Here is a 19,153-nt window from a genome sequence, read left to right as displayed (position 1 = left end):
ACCTCACTTCAAAAAGTAATGGCCGAAGCATATCAACTAAGTAATACATGGAAAAAGATGGCCAAAGCAAGCAGATCAATAGTATTATTTACACCTCGGTTCAATGAGAATTATAATCACATAAAAGTGAAAAGTCTACAGGAGAAAGAATCCTAATCAAAGTAAATTACCGGCAAACATGGGACTGCGACTATGGGTGAGGGTCTCAAAGATGCAGCGGCTATTCTCTTCTTCGGCGTTTCTGGCAAAGCAACGGCAGTAAACTGCAGGGGAAGAGAGGCGGCGAATGGCTCGCAGTGAGGTTGATATCAGCGCTGTAGAACCTCATCGAGTTTGAACCTGAACACGGCGATGAGTTATAATTGGTGGGTAATTGCAAAACAAGCAAGCACAGGGTTGCAGCCAAACTAAAAAAAAATGAGTACTTCTTGTTCATGAGTAAAAATACTATATTATTTGTATCTGTACTAATCCACCTAGAGCACATGTAGCAATTGATAGCTGATTTACACGATAATCTAATTCCACTCTATCAGGTTTCCAATGAACATCATCTTAAGTTAGGGCCACAAGAAAATGTGGAAAGCATACATATCAATTACACCTACTCAACAATCTGGTATACACAACACGATATCAGGTTTCTAGTGAAAATCATCTCAAATGAGGGCCACTTGCAAATGAGGGAAGCAAACATATCAATTATGTACCTACTGCAACAATCTAGTATACGCCACTCATCTAGCTGCTGTATTACTAATTTGCCTCAGCCACCTTATTGACCATGATAAGCACAATCACATGTTCCAACATTGCTCGATGTATTCCCTTCCAGCTTACTTGAAGCCTAAAATGGTACTGAAAAAAAACTGTACCTATTATTTTTCATTGGAGAAACAACTTCTCTCCACATTATTGTTTTAGCACATCAGATATTTTACTAAAATAGTAGCTGCAAAGAGGAAAACAAACTATTAGGAGCTCTTAGCTAATACACAAAATATCTGAAAACCAAACTGTATTACAACGAACATAACCCAATTTGGAATTATCAAACTAACTCAAGCAACTGTAAACATCTGACATGATGGAAATGAGTCACTTTACCTTCAGGAACCTGTCTGAGTCACCACAACAACGATAGTTGTGGTATGTGCATTATACAACTCGATCTGCTCAGCCGGCACAAACACACTGAACAACCATTATAAAATATAAATCTGTTAATGAGAAGTTGAGAACCAAGATTTATCCATAAATGTCCGCAATAACTAAATGGTACTTGTATTGGGATTGGGATTTGGGAAAAGCTCACATTAAGCCCACCTTGGTGTCTTAAAACCAGCCATGCTTGCCATTGCTGTCCCTGTATTGTCGAAATCCGTCGCCCGACACGATTTGGCCGGCCCTGCCCGGATCCTGGCCATCCTTGACTCACACCCACTCCACCACCGTTCCCTACAGCTGAAAAATGAGAAGCAAGAGTGAGATCTGAGAGAGATAGGTAAAGAGGAAGAGCGAGAGAGACGAGGGAAACCTCGGCCCCCACCATAATTGCACCTATCTGTGTGTCTCAAAATTGGAAATGACACCATACAAAGTCAAAGCTATAATCTGATGCATGTCTCAAACAACCTATAGCGATTTTCCCATGAAACAATCATCAATCGTCCAATTAACAATTTGCTACAAATGCAGTGGTAAAATCTCAAAAGACATCCATCGCCACGCCCATCGAGTTGGTGCAGCTCGCCATGACTCTGCTCACACAGAACAGAAAGGGGAAAGTATTCAAACGGTGTGGAATAGTAGAAATAACCTGACCATGATTTAGAGTTTGCAGTGGCTGGCCGGACCAACTCATCCCCGATAGAAAATACAACAACCCTTGGTCGGAACTCGATAGTACGTGTGCAGAATATCCTGTAATGGTTACGTATAATACGTATTGCCAATCTGCAATAAAAATCACTATGAGTCATCAGCGAGACAAGCTAAAATTTAATGATAGCGCTAAAATTAAAACCACACATATTCTACCAATTTGGAAAAGGGTTGGCATATCATTATATCACCAATTGAAGAGCTAAACCAAAGATATTACTTTCTGACAATATCATGAGACGAGGAAAATCAAGTCTCGACCAAACATCCAAGGTTTATTTTCTTTGTCAAACAATCTACTTAAAAAAATTGTAAGAAGTCAAAACATAGTTAATTAAGATGGTCATTTTGTAACAACAATCACTGGAAAAAACTGAAACCTAACTTTGAGAGGTTTTGAGTGGTTACAACAAAGAAAGAAAGATCATTGACTATTTCACTAACTCAATTCTCCAGAAAAAACAACCTGCACATATCTCTACAAATTAGCTGGGCAAGGATTAATCGAGATGAACAAAAATAAATACAAGTAGCGAATAGGAGTGGAGAAGCTAATCATATACCTTCATGTACACCATATTGATTCTCCCAAGTTTGCCCTTCTTCTATCTGAACCGAAACCAGTAAGCACTCGCAAATTAATCAACAAAAGGAGGCAAATCCTGAAGAAATCTTGATATCCCATAGTCCTATTAAAAATTACCCTACAAAACCAAATATTTCTTGACAACAAGGAATCAAAAAACAAGAAACAATGCACATGTCACTTGGCTTGCACAACCTAGAGCGAGAACAACCATGATAATTTGTAAGATGACACTCACTTGTGTCCACCTCCATGGAGCGTGATCTTGATGCCCCGATATATCATGCTCACAACTATGGTGATAATCACTTTGAGGCTCACCATACAAAATGATAACCTACATGTGAAACTCAATTGAATAAACCACTTAACGCAGTATACAAAATTTTAAAGGTAAATACATCACATCCTAGTTTAATAAGCTGTTTCACGAAGCAGACATGTTACGAACGGAAGTTCCCAGACATTAATCTTTAGTAGATATGACACACATGAAAAACGTAAATTCAGAGACATATTGCATCAGCATCAAATTCTTTGAAAGTAACAAATCGTTTAAACATCTCAGCTGAATCAAAAGTACAAAAATACACTTTCAATCTCTTTTAGATCTAAATCTCAGAACTATGCGTCTACGCCTCGAAAGCACATACTAAAAAATGACCAATCTTGACACATTGGACCTTTAAATCATTACTTTATGGATGGGATAAATGATATCCATTTATAAAAATATGAGAATATCCATCAGATGCTATCCATGAACCTAGAAGAATAAGATACAATAAGTACCTATAATCTATACAACAAATGACTCATATTATATTTGATGAATGAACCTTTAAATCATTACCTTATGGATGAACCTGCAAAACAAATAAAAATTTGCACTGTGCATCTCTCGAATGCAGGCCAAAGTCGACATTATGTGGGGAGCCTCCTTTAAGTAAATTTTATATGTGGTATCTTGACTACAGGAGAAGGAATCCTTTAACATGAATACCTGAATCAAACATAGTATTCTGTTCTTATTGATTGCAGCCTTTAATTCACAATATCAACAGGAAAACTGAAAAGTTAGAACAACATCATAATTTGGCTTCTAGGTATTCACCCACTCCCGAATTAGACTTTGCAACCATGGCGTGCTTGTCAATTGCAGCATGAACTACTAAGCTCTTGCCCCATTTTCCACCTCCTAAATCAGAGTGCTTGAGCCCCTAATTTTTGCATTTCGTTCTCTACTTTTTCATTCCTAGTAAGGAGAAGAGACAAACCTCAACATAGAAGAAGATCGAGATGGTGTACATGATGGTGGCTGGCGCTCGTCCGCGCAGGTGAACGAGGTACGCACGCGCGGCGAGCTGCTGGGGGCTCGTCACTCTGCTCTGCGCCGCCGAACACAGACCCGAGCCATGCCACCGCTGGCCGACTCCCCGCGTCCTCTCCCTCCACACGGCCGCCATCACTTTCCTCGCCGCCATCCTCCTCTGCGCGCGCTCCTCCAGCGCATCTTCCCGGTCTCCCACGCGCGGCCTCTTCTTCCTATGTTCTGCCACGCGAGCACCTCAGGCGCGGAGATCTAGAGCCCCGTAGGCGCGGAGATGGTGGAGACCGAAGATCTCGATCTCCACCGGCGCGGAGATGGTGGCGGCGCATCCTTGGTGCCGTTCTGCCGCGTCCAGCCGCCGCTGTCGGCTCCCGTTTCCAGCGCAGGTGGCGGGCGAATTGATAACTAAAAGTGGTTATATGGAGGTGGTTTAGGCGGTGCTCAATCTGTCAGAATGCAGAGCAGTAGGACAAGGCAAAATATGCTGACCTTAACTTATTAGAAGGACCAAAAGGTCTTTTGAAGTAAGCAATACTGCATTGGAAGGCAAGGAGAGGCTGGGAATTAAAGTTAATTTGTTATCATGCCACGGAGAATGGAAGAATAGAATCAGATAAAGCAAAGGTCTGCAAACAGGAAAAGTACAAAATTAGCGACAAATCACCTTATAACAATATCTCAGGTTCAGATTATTCTCGTTGTACTGGGCAGTAAGGATGCCATCTAAAAAAATCAGCCAACAAATTTACCTTCGACCATCTTAGGCAATCGTCCAACAAAGGCAATGAGTGTTCCGTATCTCCCATAGCACAAAGTTAATTTGTTATCATGCCACGGAGAATGGAAGAATAGAATCAGATAAAGCAGAAGGTCTGCAAACAGGAAAAATACAAAATTAGCGACAAATCACCTTATAACAATATCTCGAGGTTCGGATCATTCTCGTTGTACTTGGGCAGTAAGAATGCCATCTAAAAAATCAGCCAACAAATTTACCTTTGACCATCTTAGGCAATCGTCCAACAAAGGCAATGAGTGTTCGGTATCTCCCATAGCACAAAGCCCTCAACTTCGATCATCCCAAAGAACCGAGTTTGATCTTATGGTCTCTACATATTAAGATAGAACTTAATAATTGGTTGCAGAAAGCATATAGATACAAACGAGAAAACTTGGAAAAACATAAACTGTAGTCCCGTTTCTAATTCTAAAAGGCATTAGCTTCAGTCACATGGAAATACCGTTACCATGAATTAAAAATGCAGTGTTTCATCAAGATTGCTATTTGTCTACTTTCGCAAACATAACCAAATATAATTTCAGAAAACATAGGTTGTTCTCCCCTATGATACCTTAATGAGCTTAGTGCACGTATTTATTTTGAATTCTACATCAGAAGAGCTTCATTTTAATTCTGACCATGTTGAACACTACAGACTTGTTAATTACATATAGATCAAATAACCCAATTCTCATATTCAGAAAAATAGTTATTCCATACTGCAAAACCAAGTCAAGACCTGGATTCCAGATGAAAATCATTCACATATATATTCTGGTTTAATATCAACGGACCATAACATATGTGACCCCACAAAGACAAATCCTGAGGCAAAATTCCACCATTTGACAATCAGGTAACTAATATCAAATCTGAAGTTTCATTAAAATGAAGAATCCTGATGCCAAACAAAGCATGATGCCCCACCATCTTGTGACTTATAATGGCACTTGATACTACTACCGTAATTATTGTTTGTTGAATTAGGTTATTTATTAGCCGCAGACAGTACTATGTAGTTTGAATCATTTAGTTAGATGAAATTTGTAGGGGTAGGCCAAGAAACAAGAAAATATATGAACTATATATACTCACAGTCCGATGGCCATTTAACTAATTTATCTATTTTCACATCCAGAAATAACAACAGGAAGTGTAAATTGCAATCAATTTGTTCAATGAAATTTTTAGGGGTAAGGTAAAAATACAATCAGTGCAAACTTCAACTTCGGATAGTGGTTGAGTGGCTAATTATTATCAGAGGACTCGAATATGAACAAACACAAGAACTTGGCAAGAGAACCAACCTCCCATTGTGTTGTTGCAGGTTCACCGAACGCCTTGTTGTACCTAGAGATGAGCAGGCCGGGCAAATTCTCCATGTAATTTGATTTATCTTCTTATAAGCTGGGGAATAAGATGAGCATATAAGATGTTGGCTGAAATGCTATCACGAACAGAATGTCAACATCATAAAACAAAAATGAAACACAAATATCCAAAAATTAAATTCTTCCTAGCTTTATAAGACATATAAGCCACGAGGGACTCATAATTCTATCCAAACAGTACAAGAACCTCTCCCTTTTACCAAAAGAGTAACAATAAGAATCTCTGCGGCATACTCAGAAATACCCAAAATATGACCAAAGCTACAACATATTTCTCAGAAATGAGCAGTGCACGGAAACATCTACAGCATACCCAAAATATGACCAAAGCTAGCCTGTAGCAAGGAATATCATTACACGTGGAGAGAAGCTTTGAACAGTACTTTAGACTTCTAACCTATATTTAGGTCCAGATCATAACAACTGAGAAAATACATGAACTGCACTAACCATTCTTTGAGTCCACAATTTCAGATTTATCCCTTGTGTTTCTTCCCAGAAAGAATACATCATGAAAACCACTCTACCAGGTCAAGCGCCACCACCATGTCCACCAGCATGATGTCTTGCAGCCTCGGATATGAGAGGAAGTGTAGCACGGAGAGAGAAGAGGAGGGGATAACGAGGCTCACCTGAGCCTCTCTCTCATGAGAAGCTTCCCTCAAAAATCCAATCACCCTCCGCCGGTTTCTTGGTCGAGGCGGCGGAAGGCGGGCGTGCGGCGCATGGCAAGGCTCAGCGAGAGGAGGCCGGCTATGGCTGAGCAGGGCGCACGCGTCCAGTCGCCTCCGGCGCCGCTCGTCTGCTCCCTTCCGCCGCCGTCGTTCGATGAAATCGAGGGCGAGCGCGCGCGGCCAGCCGTCGTCGCTGGATGAAATCGAGGGCGAGCGCGCGCAGCGAGCCGCCGCCGCTTGTTACGATAGGAGGAGAGGAGGGGAGGAGCCAGGGACGAGGCGGAGGCGGGGATTGGGCCTAGGGTTTCACCGTCGCAGAGATTCCTCTCACGCAGGGCGACGCGAGCTCACTGCCGTCGCTGCCTTCCAGAGGCGGCCCCGCACGCCCTCGGGCCCAGTCGTCATGCACCCATAAGGGGAAGCGGAAGGTGAAAAATGAAACTACCATATCCAACGGTTGAGGTAAAAAGCGGGACATGGAAATTACTGTAGCTACGGGACTGGACGAACGAGATTGATGTGCCCCTTTTGGATGGCTGGTTGGCCGGGTAGTCTAGGAACATTTATAGAAGTAATTAATGCCATGGGCTAATCCTATGCAGGAAGCTACAGCGTGGTACTGGAAGAGGTAAAGGCCGACGCTAATCATTTGGTGGAGGCTTCGTTTAGGCATGAGAATACGACTTGAAATTCAGATTCTCATAGATTGGCACGCTTTGGCTGTTTTTAGTAGTGTTGTACTTCAGGTTTGGCTCCTCCGGCCGCTGGTGGTCTTTGTATTCCAAACAATGTTAGACGTTTTAGACAAACAAAGTGACAAATTCCCTAAAAAAAGGCGCTCTGCATCACCTTTATGTGGCGTAGCTGGACGAGTAGGAATACATAGGTACACATTCTGAATGAGCTTATTCCAGACTTTCAAGCTTCTTTATTTTAAATTGTACATTTGTTCAACTCCGGTTTGGGTGCAGCGGGTGCAGTGCTTCGAAATGAGGTGAGGCAGTGGCGGGTCTCTACTGTCCCCTAGACCATCTCTTCTCCCCAGCCTCAGAACTCATCGAAAGTTTGGGCTGCAGAAATATAGTCCTTGAATCGGATTCTCTGGAACTGGTTAATGCATGCAATGGCTTAACTGATATTATGAGCCCTCATACAACAATTCTTGGTGAATATTTCAGTAAAGCCAGCAATACAGATAATACGGAGTATATCTTTTCAGCACCGTTTGCGGGAAGCTAACCAAGTGGCACATCAGATGGAAAAATACGCTTTTGAAACGAAGGAATCACGTAGTTGGGATGGTGATCCTCCAGATTTTTTGTTGCCTTTTATTATTCATGATGTAACTTTACTATCCAATAAATAAAGTGCCATGAGGCTTTCCCTTAAAAAAAATTAACTTTGTAGCGCATGTGTGTAAAAGAAGCTCTTAAAAACGACACCGGAGAGCCTCTCGATATTTGGGTAAAGAGATTCGCAAAAAAAAAAAGATATTTTGGTAAAGAGAATTATGCGTACCACACCATGGTGTGGTTGTGGCCGGCCACAATCGATGCATCAGCCCGTTCAAGCCACCGGGCTATGTCTCGGTCCACAAAAGAAGCTCTTAGCATAGATTCATCATTAAGCTTTGATGTAACTCCGCTGTCTCAATCCTAGCCGCCTCCAGTTCATCTTTCTCCATAGATTGGTTCCCCCTCCTCCTGTCGGCTTCGCCGACGTCGGGAGGGGTGGGGAACCCGATCTATGCGTAGGTTTCGAATAAAAGTATTGTTTTCACTAGATTATGTTAGGATTTTGGTAGCCGCCTTCTTGTTGGTTTCCCCTCATGGAGATGGCATCGTCTGCAATAAGTGATCTTCTGCCTTTCGTTCGGCGACGAGATTTTCTTCCCGGCGTCAATGGTGGTGTTGAACAATCACAATTTTCTAGGTATGGATCTTCGGATCTTGCTTCGCCAGATCGATTTTGGATCTTTTGTCGATGTTGCCGCGAGGAGGATTATCCTCGCAGGTTTTGTCCCGGCTGCTACGTCCTCGACAATGGTGATTCGTACTCTCGGCTCTCCATCGATGATGACAAAGCTAGTCGGTTGTTATTCCCTGACATACTGGTGTTGGTACTCTTGCCGATGTTGTATGACTGCTTTAATGATTGCGTGCGTGCACGCAGTCTTGGCATTGCGGCTCAAAAAATAATGGGAGAACTTTCGTCGGTTTCTACATGTCTATGGTTCGTTTTCTATCTTTAGCTGCCTTCAGAAGAGTACAAGATTTGTTACTATCTTTTAGACTTTATTTTGTAATCGTTGGAGTCAGTTCATGTATCTCTACCATGTACTATTTGTTGCTATGAATATATGTGGTATTGATTGTCAAAAAAAAAAGCTTTGATGTAACCCCTAGTTTCCTGCTTATAGTTCTACAATCAGATTGTGAGCATGAACCTTATGATTAAGTAAAGTGGATTACAATCAAAAGAAGTGATGATGTTGTTACTATTCTATGCACAGTTAAGCTCTTTTTTTTTTCCTTTTTTTACGAAACATAGTACACACGTAGACGCTCACATATACACACGTACACTCACTCCTATGAACGCACGCACGCATATCCTACCCAGTGGCGGAGCCAGCAGGGTAGAAGGGTGGGGCCTGACCCACCCTAAGATTTGGCCCAACCCATGTATCATATATAGAAAATAAGCAAAAAATGAAAAAGCCTAACCTAAGTTGGGTTCTGCCCCACCTAACAAAGTGAGATGGATTCTCCACTGATCCTACCCCTACGAGCATCTCCGAGAGACTGCGTCCAAAAAGCTTCATTCGACAGGTTTTGAGATTGACGAAGTCACCACAAACGCCTCGTTGACGGAAACGTCGCCTCCCACTTAAGAATATTCCATCTTTAATGAGACACCAAAATGTCAAACCTAGGGTTTAAATTCTGGTAGGCTGGTGGTGCCACTGCCCTCCTAACCACCCAACTTCAGTCTCTTTTTTCCTTGTCCCGTCAATTTGCAGTGAAAGATGATTGGGCAGATGAGATTTGTGGCACCATGAATCTGCACACGAAAATGTTCTCATCACGCGCCATGTGAACTGGGCAATTTACGTCAGTACTACCATGCGGATGCAGACGCCAGGATTATTACCCCGGATATATATTCCACTCCGTTTATCCCAGTCGACAGGGATTGCCAGAAAACCGAGGGCCTCGTCAAAACTCTGCCATGGCTCTCCCAAAAAAACCTCTGTAACTGAACACATTCAGAAAGAAAGACACTGTTTTTTTGATGATCAATACCATCTGCACAACTATGGTTACACTGATACTCGCACATTAGTACTTACATTACCTTCTCCGCCCTAAGGGTATTATTATTGTCATTTGCAATGTTACATGTCATACTAAATAGACTGAAACAAAACGATGGAAGCGCTACTTTCAGGCTTTGCCGTCGCTGTAAGAGCCCAGATCTGCATGTGTGTCCTTGTAGCGCTGGGATAGGTACGCGGAGCAGGTTATTGGAGGGAACCTGATCAGACAACGAGCGCAGATGCTTAGACATGAATAACATGTTGTACATGACCAACTTTAGACAACGCCGGGAGGCCTCAAAACTTACTTTGGAGGATTTGTCTCGGATTTGCAGGTTGGCAGGCACTCGACTACGCAGTCGTGGCTTGGTTCCACAAAGTAGGCAATCTGTTCCAAGAACGAATATAGAGCATGATTAAAATCAACTTTTTCTATGGCACGACACCGGATTGGTTTCAATCAGAGACGAACAGAAAAAAAGGGAAAAAGGGAGTTTTGTGTTATCAATAGCATAAGCGATTATGACTGCAGTACTGGTTTTCACAAGTTCAACTCATGCCAGACATGAAAAAACAGATGGCTTTTACATGAGAAGAAACTTACTGAGTACCGCTCTCGTCCGTCAAGGACCACTCGATGTAGAGTTGACCTGCAAAGGCGGTAACAATTTTATTATAATTTATAATATAATACTTCTGCAACCAAACCACAAAAGCCATTTATGCCAACTAATTTTCCCTCAATACACAACTCATTCTTTTATTAGGGAAAATGCGACATTTGTTTTCCCCCCAGTCAAGCAAATAACGAATATCCAAAGGCTGAAAAAAAGAACTAGGAACATGCTTTGAGAAACGGATTGACCAACCTGAAAATGCTGTTACTCCACCGTTCAAGCATATCGCCAAGATTGACAATAAATCCTCTGGGAAAGAAAGGCAAAAAGTGAGGGTTTTTAACTTATGATTATCAGGGTGAAATTTCATGCCTTTAACATCAATTAAGAATGATATATACACAAAATTAATTAGATAAACAGGCTAACCCTTTCACAGGAGCTACATATTCCCATACTTGAGGCTGAGCATTCCTGTCCTTGCATATCTGCAAAATTCATAGGGAAAATCTGAGTAAATAAAGCTTAAAGACAAATAAGAGAATAGATATTGTTTCAAGGTGTATTAATTACTTGGAGACCAACGACATCATCAGTTGCTAAGAGAGTGATCAGGCCATAATCCGAATGTGCACCTGCTCCATAAACGCCCTTAGAAGGATTTGACACTTGACCTGATAACAAGAAAAACATCAAATGGAAGAATTCATCATGATTCATGCCGAATAAATATCATTTCACACGAAGGCATGACCTGTTTCTCGTCCACCTTCATAGTGCAGGAGCCTTAATGTGGCTATGGGATCGCCCAGCATTTCAGGTCTGTCAAAGAAGTCCGCATCGAGGTTCAAAGCAAGAGCAATGATCCTTGCAACTGATTTTGCCACTCTCCTGAAACCGATGGAAAGCAGGCCAGATAAGAACGGTATCACCTCTGATCCAAGAAATAAAACTTCATTGACCAGAAGCTACAATAGGATGCTCCGAATAGGCATTTCCATGAATACTTTGGAGCCATTTTACTTAGATGCAAAATCAGGTTTACATGAGTTAAGTATGGTACTTTACTCCTTCACATTAAGTCGGTTACAACTTTTGGATAATCATTTACCACTTTGAATTCTTTAAATTTAAACCAAACAATATACATTATGCCTTTACTTACAATGCTTCCCTGTGATATTGCTCCATCACCTCTCTCCATTTGGGCAATACTTCTGCGTGAGTAATAAAAGAAGTATATATGAAAGAAGTAAACAGGATCATGTAAGAGTTACCCTTAGTTGCCAAACACCAAACGCTAATGCTACCTATAGTTCATTGCCATGCGACCAGCTACATGTACATAATAGACTGGGACACGCTACACACGATGTCTTGTTATTAATAGATCATTAAGTTTTTGAAGAGGTGTTTTAGACTTTAGTACAGCAAAACTTAAAAACAGATATAACTTACCTTCAGGAGGCCACTGATTTGGACCAAAAAATGGCCTTTTTGATTGTGGATCATCTGCAGGTACCTCAACACCTATATAATACCCTTCCTTGTAGTCACCTAAAGAAGTGTCAATTGTAAGAAACCCAACTTGCAGTGCAGTTCGTATGCGATGCTGGTGACTCGCAAAAGCAAACTTAAGTCAAGAAAAAGGCAACACGTGTGGGAGTGAATAGATTACCATTCACTTGATTTTCTGGATCAAGAATCTCATCTAGCATAGGTGTGTATCCTCGATTCTTCTCATCTCGGAGAAGCTTCATTTTTTCACTGTTGGGAAGTTTAAAGAACATCTTGCTCTGGGCAAAAACCTCGTCCATGAATTCCTGGCTTATGCCATGATCCAGCACATAGAAGAAGCCTGAATCCAGACATGCCTAAAAATAATATGGAACATTTGGTTAGAAATATATGGTTCAGAACTGTTGAAAGAAACAGAAGTAGCAGCACAGTGACCATGTTGTCAACACTAAATTATCAGAAGGATTTCATCAAAACAAGCCTAGTTGCCCACGTTTTGAACCCCGAGGTAGTCTGCAATAGCAGATATTTTAGAGGTTGACAGTAGCCATAGTTATTCAAGAGAGTAAGAGGCAAGACAACATGGGAAAGATATAATGGTAACGCGAAGTAATTAACAGTACTAATAATGAGCGATCCTTACAGAGTAAGGACCAAATCCTTAGAGAGTGTAGTGCTTCGATTATCTACCGCATAACTGGGACTACTGATACTAGAAGTTGAGTAATACTGAACGCTGTCTTGCCCATTACATTATTCAAAAGAACAAGAACGCATGATCCTTTGCAGAATATGCATATCTTTTAATATGCAACTTGGTATGTAGTCCTAGAGGTCAACATCACAGCATGTCATCTTGGCATAACAGAGATTCTATTTGAAAAGGTATGCTGCTGCAAATCGTTTATCTAAGTATTACTGAGACTCCACCTAGCTAAGCGAAACAAATATAGTCCATGTCGTTGGGGTTGGGGGTAAAAATGAATTTATCTATTAACACAATGAATCTTAACAAATAGTAATAAAATTAAAGATGACATCGATTGTGTAGGAGGTCAAAGCAACAAGTCAGTTGACGGAGTAACCACTAGAAACGACAAAAGCAGAGCCAAGTCCACTGCTTTTGCTGGTCTGCTGAACTTTTTATGACCAACTGTAAACACGTGTAGTTTCCTCTTCAGGAATGACTGCAATCCGATCTGGTTTTGAACCTGCCTTATGTACAAGCAGATCCCTACCATCTTTCAAATTTTCCTACTAAAAGAAATCACTGAACATGCTCTGCGGAATAAATTCTGCATAGACATAGATAGCCCCAAGGAGAAACAAAATTGAGCCGTTCCCAACTTTCTCGACAAAGAAAGTTAGTACGACGCTTTCCGCTGTTCACACACCCATCGACTAAAATTCTTGGGATTATCAAGAAAAAGAACCTGCTTTAGGAGCGCGACCGATCTCTGGATGTCCGGGTCCGCCAGGCTGATGCAATTCAGGCTCGTCCTCGAGGTCGAGCTCTCCATGCTTTCCCCACTACCTAATCGCCTGCGGCTGCTGCCTCCTCTCCGCTCTTCTCTCAGCAACCGCCGCCGCCTCGATTGCTAGCCGCCTATCTAGGCTGATTGCCACCTAGCTGGTTAGATTGGGACACCTCCGTCGGCGGGCGCAAAGGGGCTGGGTTGGATCGCCGAATTGGAAACCAGAGGGCGATATATAGGGCGGAGGCTCGAGGTTGGTGGAATTCGGAAGAAGGTTTGCGAGGAGCGAAAAGGGCAAAAGGCAAAGCGATCTCTCTTTGGTGGCTAGGAGGTCTTTGGACCAAGAAAAACTATGGAAATTTGCCCTTTGTGCTGAATTTTATGTTTTCTTGTTTTGTTGTGTACCGGTGGTAGACAAGGAGTATCATGTGTTGTTTTCCACCCTTCGAGCACTTTATGCTTTTGTTAATGTCACCCGAATCTAATCATCTATGGACGGATGGATCATATTTGACGGCAGCGAATTCGGCTCCGTATTCCGTTTCTTGAAAAGGACTGATCAGAGAGAATCACCAAAAGGAACACTCGGTTGCGCAATCGTCTTGGTCCTCGTCTCCTTCGTGCCTAGTCAGATGGTAGGCTGTTTGGGACGAGCTGAATACCGGTAGCCACATAAAACGAGGAGAAATTTAATTGGACTCTAGCTGTAGATGATAGAGTTAAGGCGCCCGATAGATTTGCAGGTACTTCTGTTTTCTCCACACTTTCTACTTCTGTAGGTTGATAGTTTGATTGAAACAGTGAAGTGGTCAGATTAGGAAGTTGGCGATGACCTCCGAGACACGTAAATACCACTAGTGGAGAAGAGGCCTTTGGACCCAAGCAAATGACCCACTGCTGAACCAAACCGGGTCCAATGCCCCATTGGACCCGGTTCGTTTCGCCAGGACGACCCCACCCGCGGCGTCCGTCCCAGTAGCGGCCTTTGGACCCGGTTTGTCACACAAACCGGGACCAAAGGGTCCACCCGCGAGCGCGGCAGGCCGTGTCGGCTCGGGAACCCTTTAGTCCCGGTTTGTATGACAAACCGGGTCCAAAGCGCCCCTCCGGCTATATAACCTTGCCCTTGCCCAAGTGTGAGCCACACTTAGCCATTTTTTCACTATCTTCACAAGAGGGTGTATTGCTCTCCTCTCTTCTTCACATGCATAAGAGGTGTTTGATGAAATGCTTAAGAGGGTTTGCCACTTGAGTTTACACAAATCAAGCCACACTTAACTTGTTTTTTTCTTCTTCATCGAGGTTAACAACTTTATCCTTTTCATCCGCAATTGATAAAATGCATGTGTATATATACATCGTGATGTTCACGTAATGGTTTTGATCGGCTTAATTATATCATGCGGATGAATCGGCAATGGATGTACATTGACCGACCGGTTTGACGAGTTCACTCGCGGGCCTGGATAATTTTATGGCCGTGGCGGAGGCAAACAAACATGGTGGCTTCATGTATTGTCCATGTGTGGACTGCAAGAATACCGTAAATTACGCTCGCTCGAGTCTCATTCACAGACCACCTTCTGCGATCCGGTTTCATGCCCGAGTTACTATTGTTGGACCAAGCACGGAGAAAGAGGGGTTATGATGGAAGACAATGACGAAGAGGAAGAGGATGATGACGGTTATCCCAATTTCCCGAATACGATGATACTGCGGAAGGCAATGAAGACAATGAAGTAGAAGATCAAGAGGCACCGGATGAGCTCGCTGATGATGATCTTGGCCGGGCCATTGCCGATGCAAGGAGAGAATGTGAAACCGAAAAGGAAAGGTTGGCCTTCGACAAGATGATAGAAGATCACAACAAATTGTTATACCCAACTTGCGAAGATGGCCATAAAAAGCTAGGCAGCACACTCGGAATTGTTGCAATGGAAGGCGGAGAACGGTGTCACCGACTCAGGATTTGGAAAGTTGCCGACAATAATTAAGAGGAAGCTTCCAAGGGGTAACGAATTGCCCGCCGATACGTACGAAGCGAAGAAGATTGTCTCGCCCTCTAGGATTAGATGTGCAAAAGATACATGCATGCATTAATGATCGCATCCTCTACCGCGGTGAGTACGAGAATTTGGATGCATGTCCGGTGTGCACCGCATTGCGGTATAAGATCGAGACGAGATGACCCTGGTGATGTTGAGGGCGAGCGCCCAGGAAGAGGGTTCCTGCCAAGGTTATGTGGTATGCTCCTATAATACCACGGCTGAAACGCTTGTTCGGGAATAAAGAGCACGCTAGGTTGTTGCGATGGCACAAAGAAGACCGTAAGAAAGACGTGATGTTGAGGCACCCTGGCTGATGGATCCCAATGGAGAAAAATCGATAGAGAGTTCCCAAACTTTGCACAGGATGCAAGGAACTTAAGGTTTGGTCTAAGTACGAGATGGCATGAATCCTTTTGGAGAGCAGAGCTGCAGCCATAGCACTGGCCTGTGACTCTTTGTATATATAACCTTCCTCCTTGGTTGTGCATGAAGCGGAAGTTCATTATGATGCCGGTGCTCATACAAGGCCCGAAGCAACCCGGGAACGACATTGATGTGTACCTGAAGCCATTAGTCGAAGAACTTCTACAGCTGTGGTCCCTAGCAGGTGTACGTGTGTGGGACGAGCACAAGCGGGAGGAATTTGACCTAAGAGCGATGCTTTTCGTAACCATCAATGACTCGGCCTGCTCTTGGTAACATTTCGGGACAGTCAAACAAGGGATACAATGCATGCACACACTTGTTTACATGAGCTCGAAGGTGATTATTTGGAAAAAGGTCGGAAGGTCGTGTACTCGGGGCATCGTCGATTTCTTAGGATTACCCATCCCGTAAGAAAGAAAGGAAAGCATTACGACGGTGAGGCCGATCACCGGAGGAAGCCTCCCATCGTGATGGTGTTGATATATTTGGTATGGTCAAGGATCTAGATGTAATATTTGGAAAGGGTCCTGGCGGACGGTCCGTTCCGAATGACGTCTGCCGGACACGCGCCCATGTGGAAGAAGAAATCTATTTTTTGGGAGCTAGAATATTGGAAAGTCTTAGAAGTCCGCTCTTCAATCGATGTGATGCACGTGACGAAGAATCTTTGCGTGAACCTGCTAGGCTTTCACGGGCGTGTACGGAAGACAAAAGATACACCGGAAGCACGGGAGGACCAGACAACGTTGGAAAGACCCCAAAAATCTGCATGAGAGAGTTAAAGGACGTCATTTATCCAGCTACGCTCTTACAAAAGCGAGAGAAGGAGATATTTTTTGAATGTCTTAGCGAGTATCAAGGTCCCGTCCGGCTTCTCCTCCAATATAAAGGGAATAATAAATATGGAGAAGAAAACATTCCGGAACCCGAAGTCTCATGACCGTCACGTGATAATGACACGAGTTGCTTCCGATTGCATTGAGGGGGCTTCTACCGGAAAATGTTCGATCGCCCATTGTGAAGCTATGTGCATTCCTCAATGCAATTTCTCAAAAGGTAATAAACCCGGAAATTCTACCGAGGTTGCGGAATGATGTGGTCCAATGTCTCGTTAGTTTTGAGCTGGTGTTCCCACCATCCTTCTTCAATATTATGACACATCTCCTCGTTCACCCGGTCGATGAGATTTCCATTCTCGGTCCCGTGTTTCTACACAATATGTTCCCCTTCGAGAGGTTCATGGGAGTCTTGAAGAAATATGTTCATAACCGTGCTAGGCCGAAGGAAGCATCTCCAAGGGCTATGGAACGGAGGAGGTCATTGAATTCCGTGTTGACTTTATTCCGACCTTAAGCCGATTGGTGTTCCTGAATCGCGGCATGAAGGGAGACTAAGTGGAAAAGGCACGCTAGGAAGGAAATCAATGATATGTAGGGATGGGATTTCTTTGACTCAAGCACACTACACAGTTCTACAAAGTTCCACCATGGTGGCTCCGTATATCGGTGACCACAAGAACTTTCTACGCTCCCGGAACCCGGGCGGTCGAACGATTGGATTAGACGTGAACACATGTCGACTTTCGGCGGTTGGTTGCAAAAACATCTCCTGAATAACGAAGATATTGAAGATCAGTCTGTACTTGCTGGCCCGAGACACCATCTTCGATCGTAGTGACTTTCCAAGGGTACGAGATAAATGGGAATACATTTTACACGATCGCCCAAGATAAAAAGAGCACCAACCAAAACGGTGGTGTCCGCTTTGATGCAATAATGAATGAAGGCCCAAATGACACATATTATGGTTACATAGAGGATATCCGGGAACTTGAGTATGGACCTTCTTTTAAGGTCCCTTTGTTTAGGTGCAAATGGGTCAACAAAACAGGAGGCGGGGTTCGAGTAGACAAGTTGTATGGAATGACAACGAGTGGATCTCAACAATCTTGGGTATAGAGACGAACCATTCGTCCTAGCCAAGGATGTGGCCCAGGTTTTCTATGTGAAGGATATGTCTAGCAAACCAAGAAAAAGGAAACATAAGGAAACAAATACATCAAACGATGAGCCAAAGCGCCACATAGTTCTTTACGGAAAAAGAAACATCGTGGGAGTGGAGGACAAGACAGGACATGTCGGAAGATTATAATAAGTTTGATGAAATTCCACCCTTCAGAGTGAACATTGATCCAAGCATCAAGTTAAATGATGAAGATGCTCCATGGTTAAGGCCGAAGAAGATTAAATGATGAAGATGCTCCATGGCACAAATGAGTATCTCAACATGGCAATCAATTTCCCATTTATTTTTGTGTAATCATTTAACTGTATGTAAGATATGAAAAGTGGAGATGTGGTTGGCTTTTTGTACCATATATATAGAGGAGATGTAGTCGTTCACGGGTTTGCGGGGAAAAATTCCGAGCGCGGTTTCCGAAGATGCCGTAGGGCATGTGCACCAACAACATCTTCGAGAAACTGCGCCACGGAGATTTCCCAACCCTTTCCCCAACACTATTAGAGGAGATGTAGTCGTTCGGGGGCTTGCGGGAAAAAATTCCGAGGAGCAACTTCCGAAGATGCCGTAAGGCTTGTGCACCAACGACATCTTCGAGAAGTTGCGCCACGGGAGATTTCCCAACCCTTTCCCCAACACTCGTTAGAGGGAATTTAGTCCTTCACGGGCTTGCGGGGAAAAAATTCCGAGGCGCAGCTTCCGAAGATGCCGTAGGGCGTGTGCACCAACAACATCTTCGAGAAGCTGCGCCACGGGAGATTTTCCAATCCATGGGAATGAATCTCCGCTTGGCTTGTTGATCTGCTTGGCAAGCCGTATCGATGCTCCTTTTATAGGCACGAGCACCGCTTCTACTCGACAGGCGTCGTGCGCTACATGCTTTATCTCATCGAGCGGTGCGTCCACCCATGCGTTCTTATCCTGCCGACATCTTTAGTCCCGGTTGTACCCACCAGCCGGGACTAAAGGTTACCCACACGTCCTTATCCCACCGACAGTTTTGTTAGATGACAAAAAAGGATCTTTAGTCCCGGTTGTACCCACCGGCCGGGACTAAAGGTTACCCACACGTCTTTATCCCACCG

The 19,153-nt window shown here is 43.4% G+C and overlaps 1 protein-coding gene across 2 annotated transcripts; it reads right to left on the bottom strand.

Annotated features, from left to right (window-relative positions):
• Positions 1-9,917: 9,917 nt before the first annotated feature.
• On the bottom strand, positions 9,918-13,909 carry LOC124660785 (2-oxoglutarate-Fe(II) type oxidoreductase hxnY-like). 2 transcript variants are annotated; one of them, XM_047198619.1, is made up of 11 exons: positions 13,534-13,909; positions 12,261-12,456; positions 12,041-12,139; positions 11,748-11,799; positions 11,352-11,473; positions 11,156-11,256; positions 11,012-11,070; positions 10,835-10,891; positions 10,570-10,615; positions 10,274-10,353; positions 9,918-10,183 (listed from the first exon to the last, which is right to left on the bottom strand). In XM_047198619.1, exons 1-11 carry the CDS (start codon positions 13,618-13,620, stop codon positions 10,093-10,095), a joined length of 990 nt encoding a protein of 329 aa, XP_047054575.1. In that variant the 5' UTR covers positions 13,621-13,909; the 3' UTR covers positions 9,918-10,092. The 2 variants fall into 2 exon arrangements, with proteins under 2 accessions (XP_047054575.1, XP_047054574.1); XM_047198618.1 differs by having other exon boundaries at positions 11,337-11,473; positions 13,534-13,895.
• Between the last annotated feature and the right edge of the window lie 5,244 nt (positions 13,910-19,153).

The sequence above is a fragment of the Lolium rigidum genome, chromosome 6 (genome assembly GCF_022539505.1).
Source record: "Lolium rigidum isolate FL_2022 chromosome 6, APGP_CSIRO_Lrig_0.1, whole genome shotgun sequence".
Lineage (NCBI taxonomy): Eukaryota > Viridiplantae > Streptophyta > Magnoliopsida > Poales > Poaceae > Lolium > Lolium rigidum.
The sequence above is the reverse complement of the archived record's forward strand: the minus strand, read 5'-3'. Positions and strand labels throughout refer to the sequence as shown.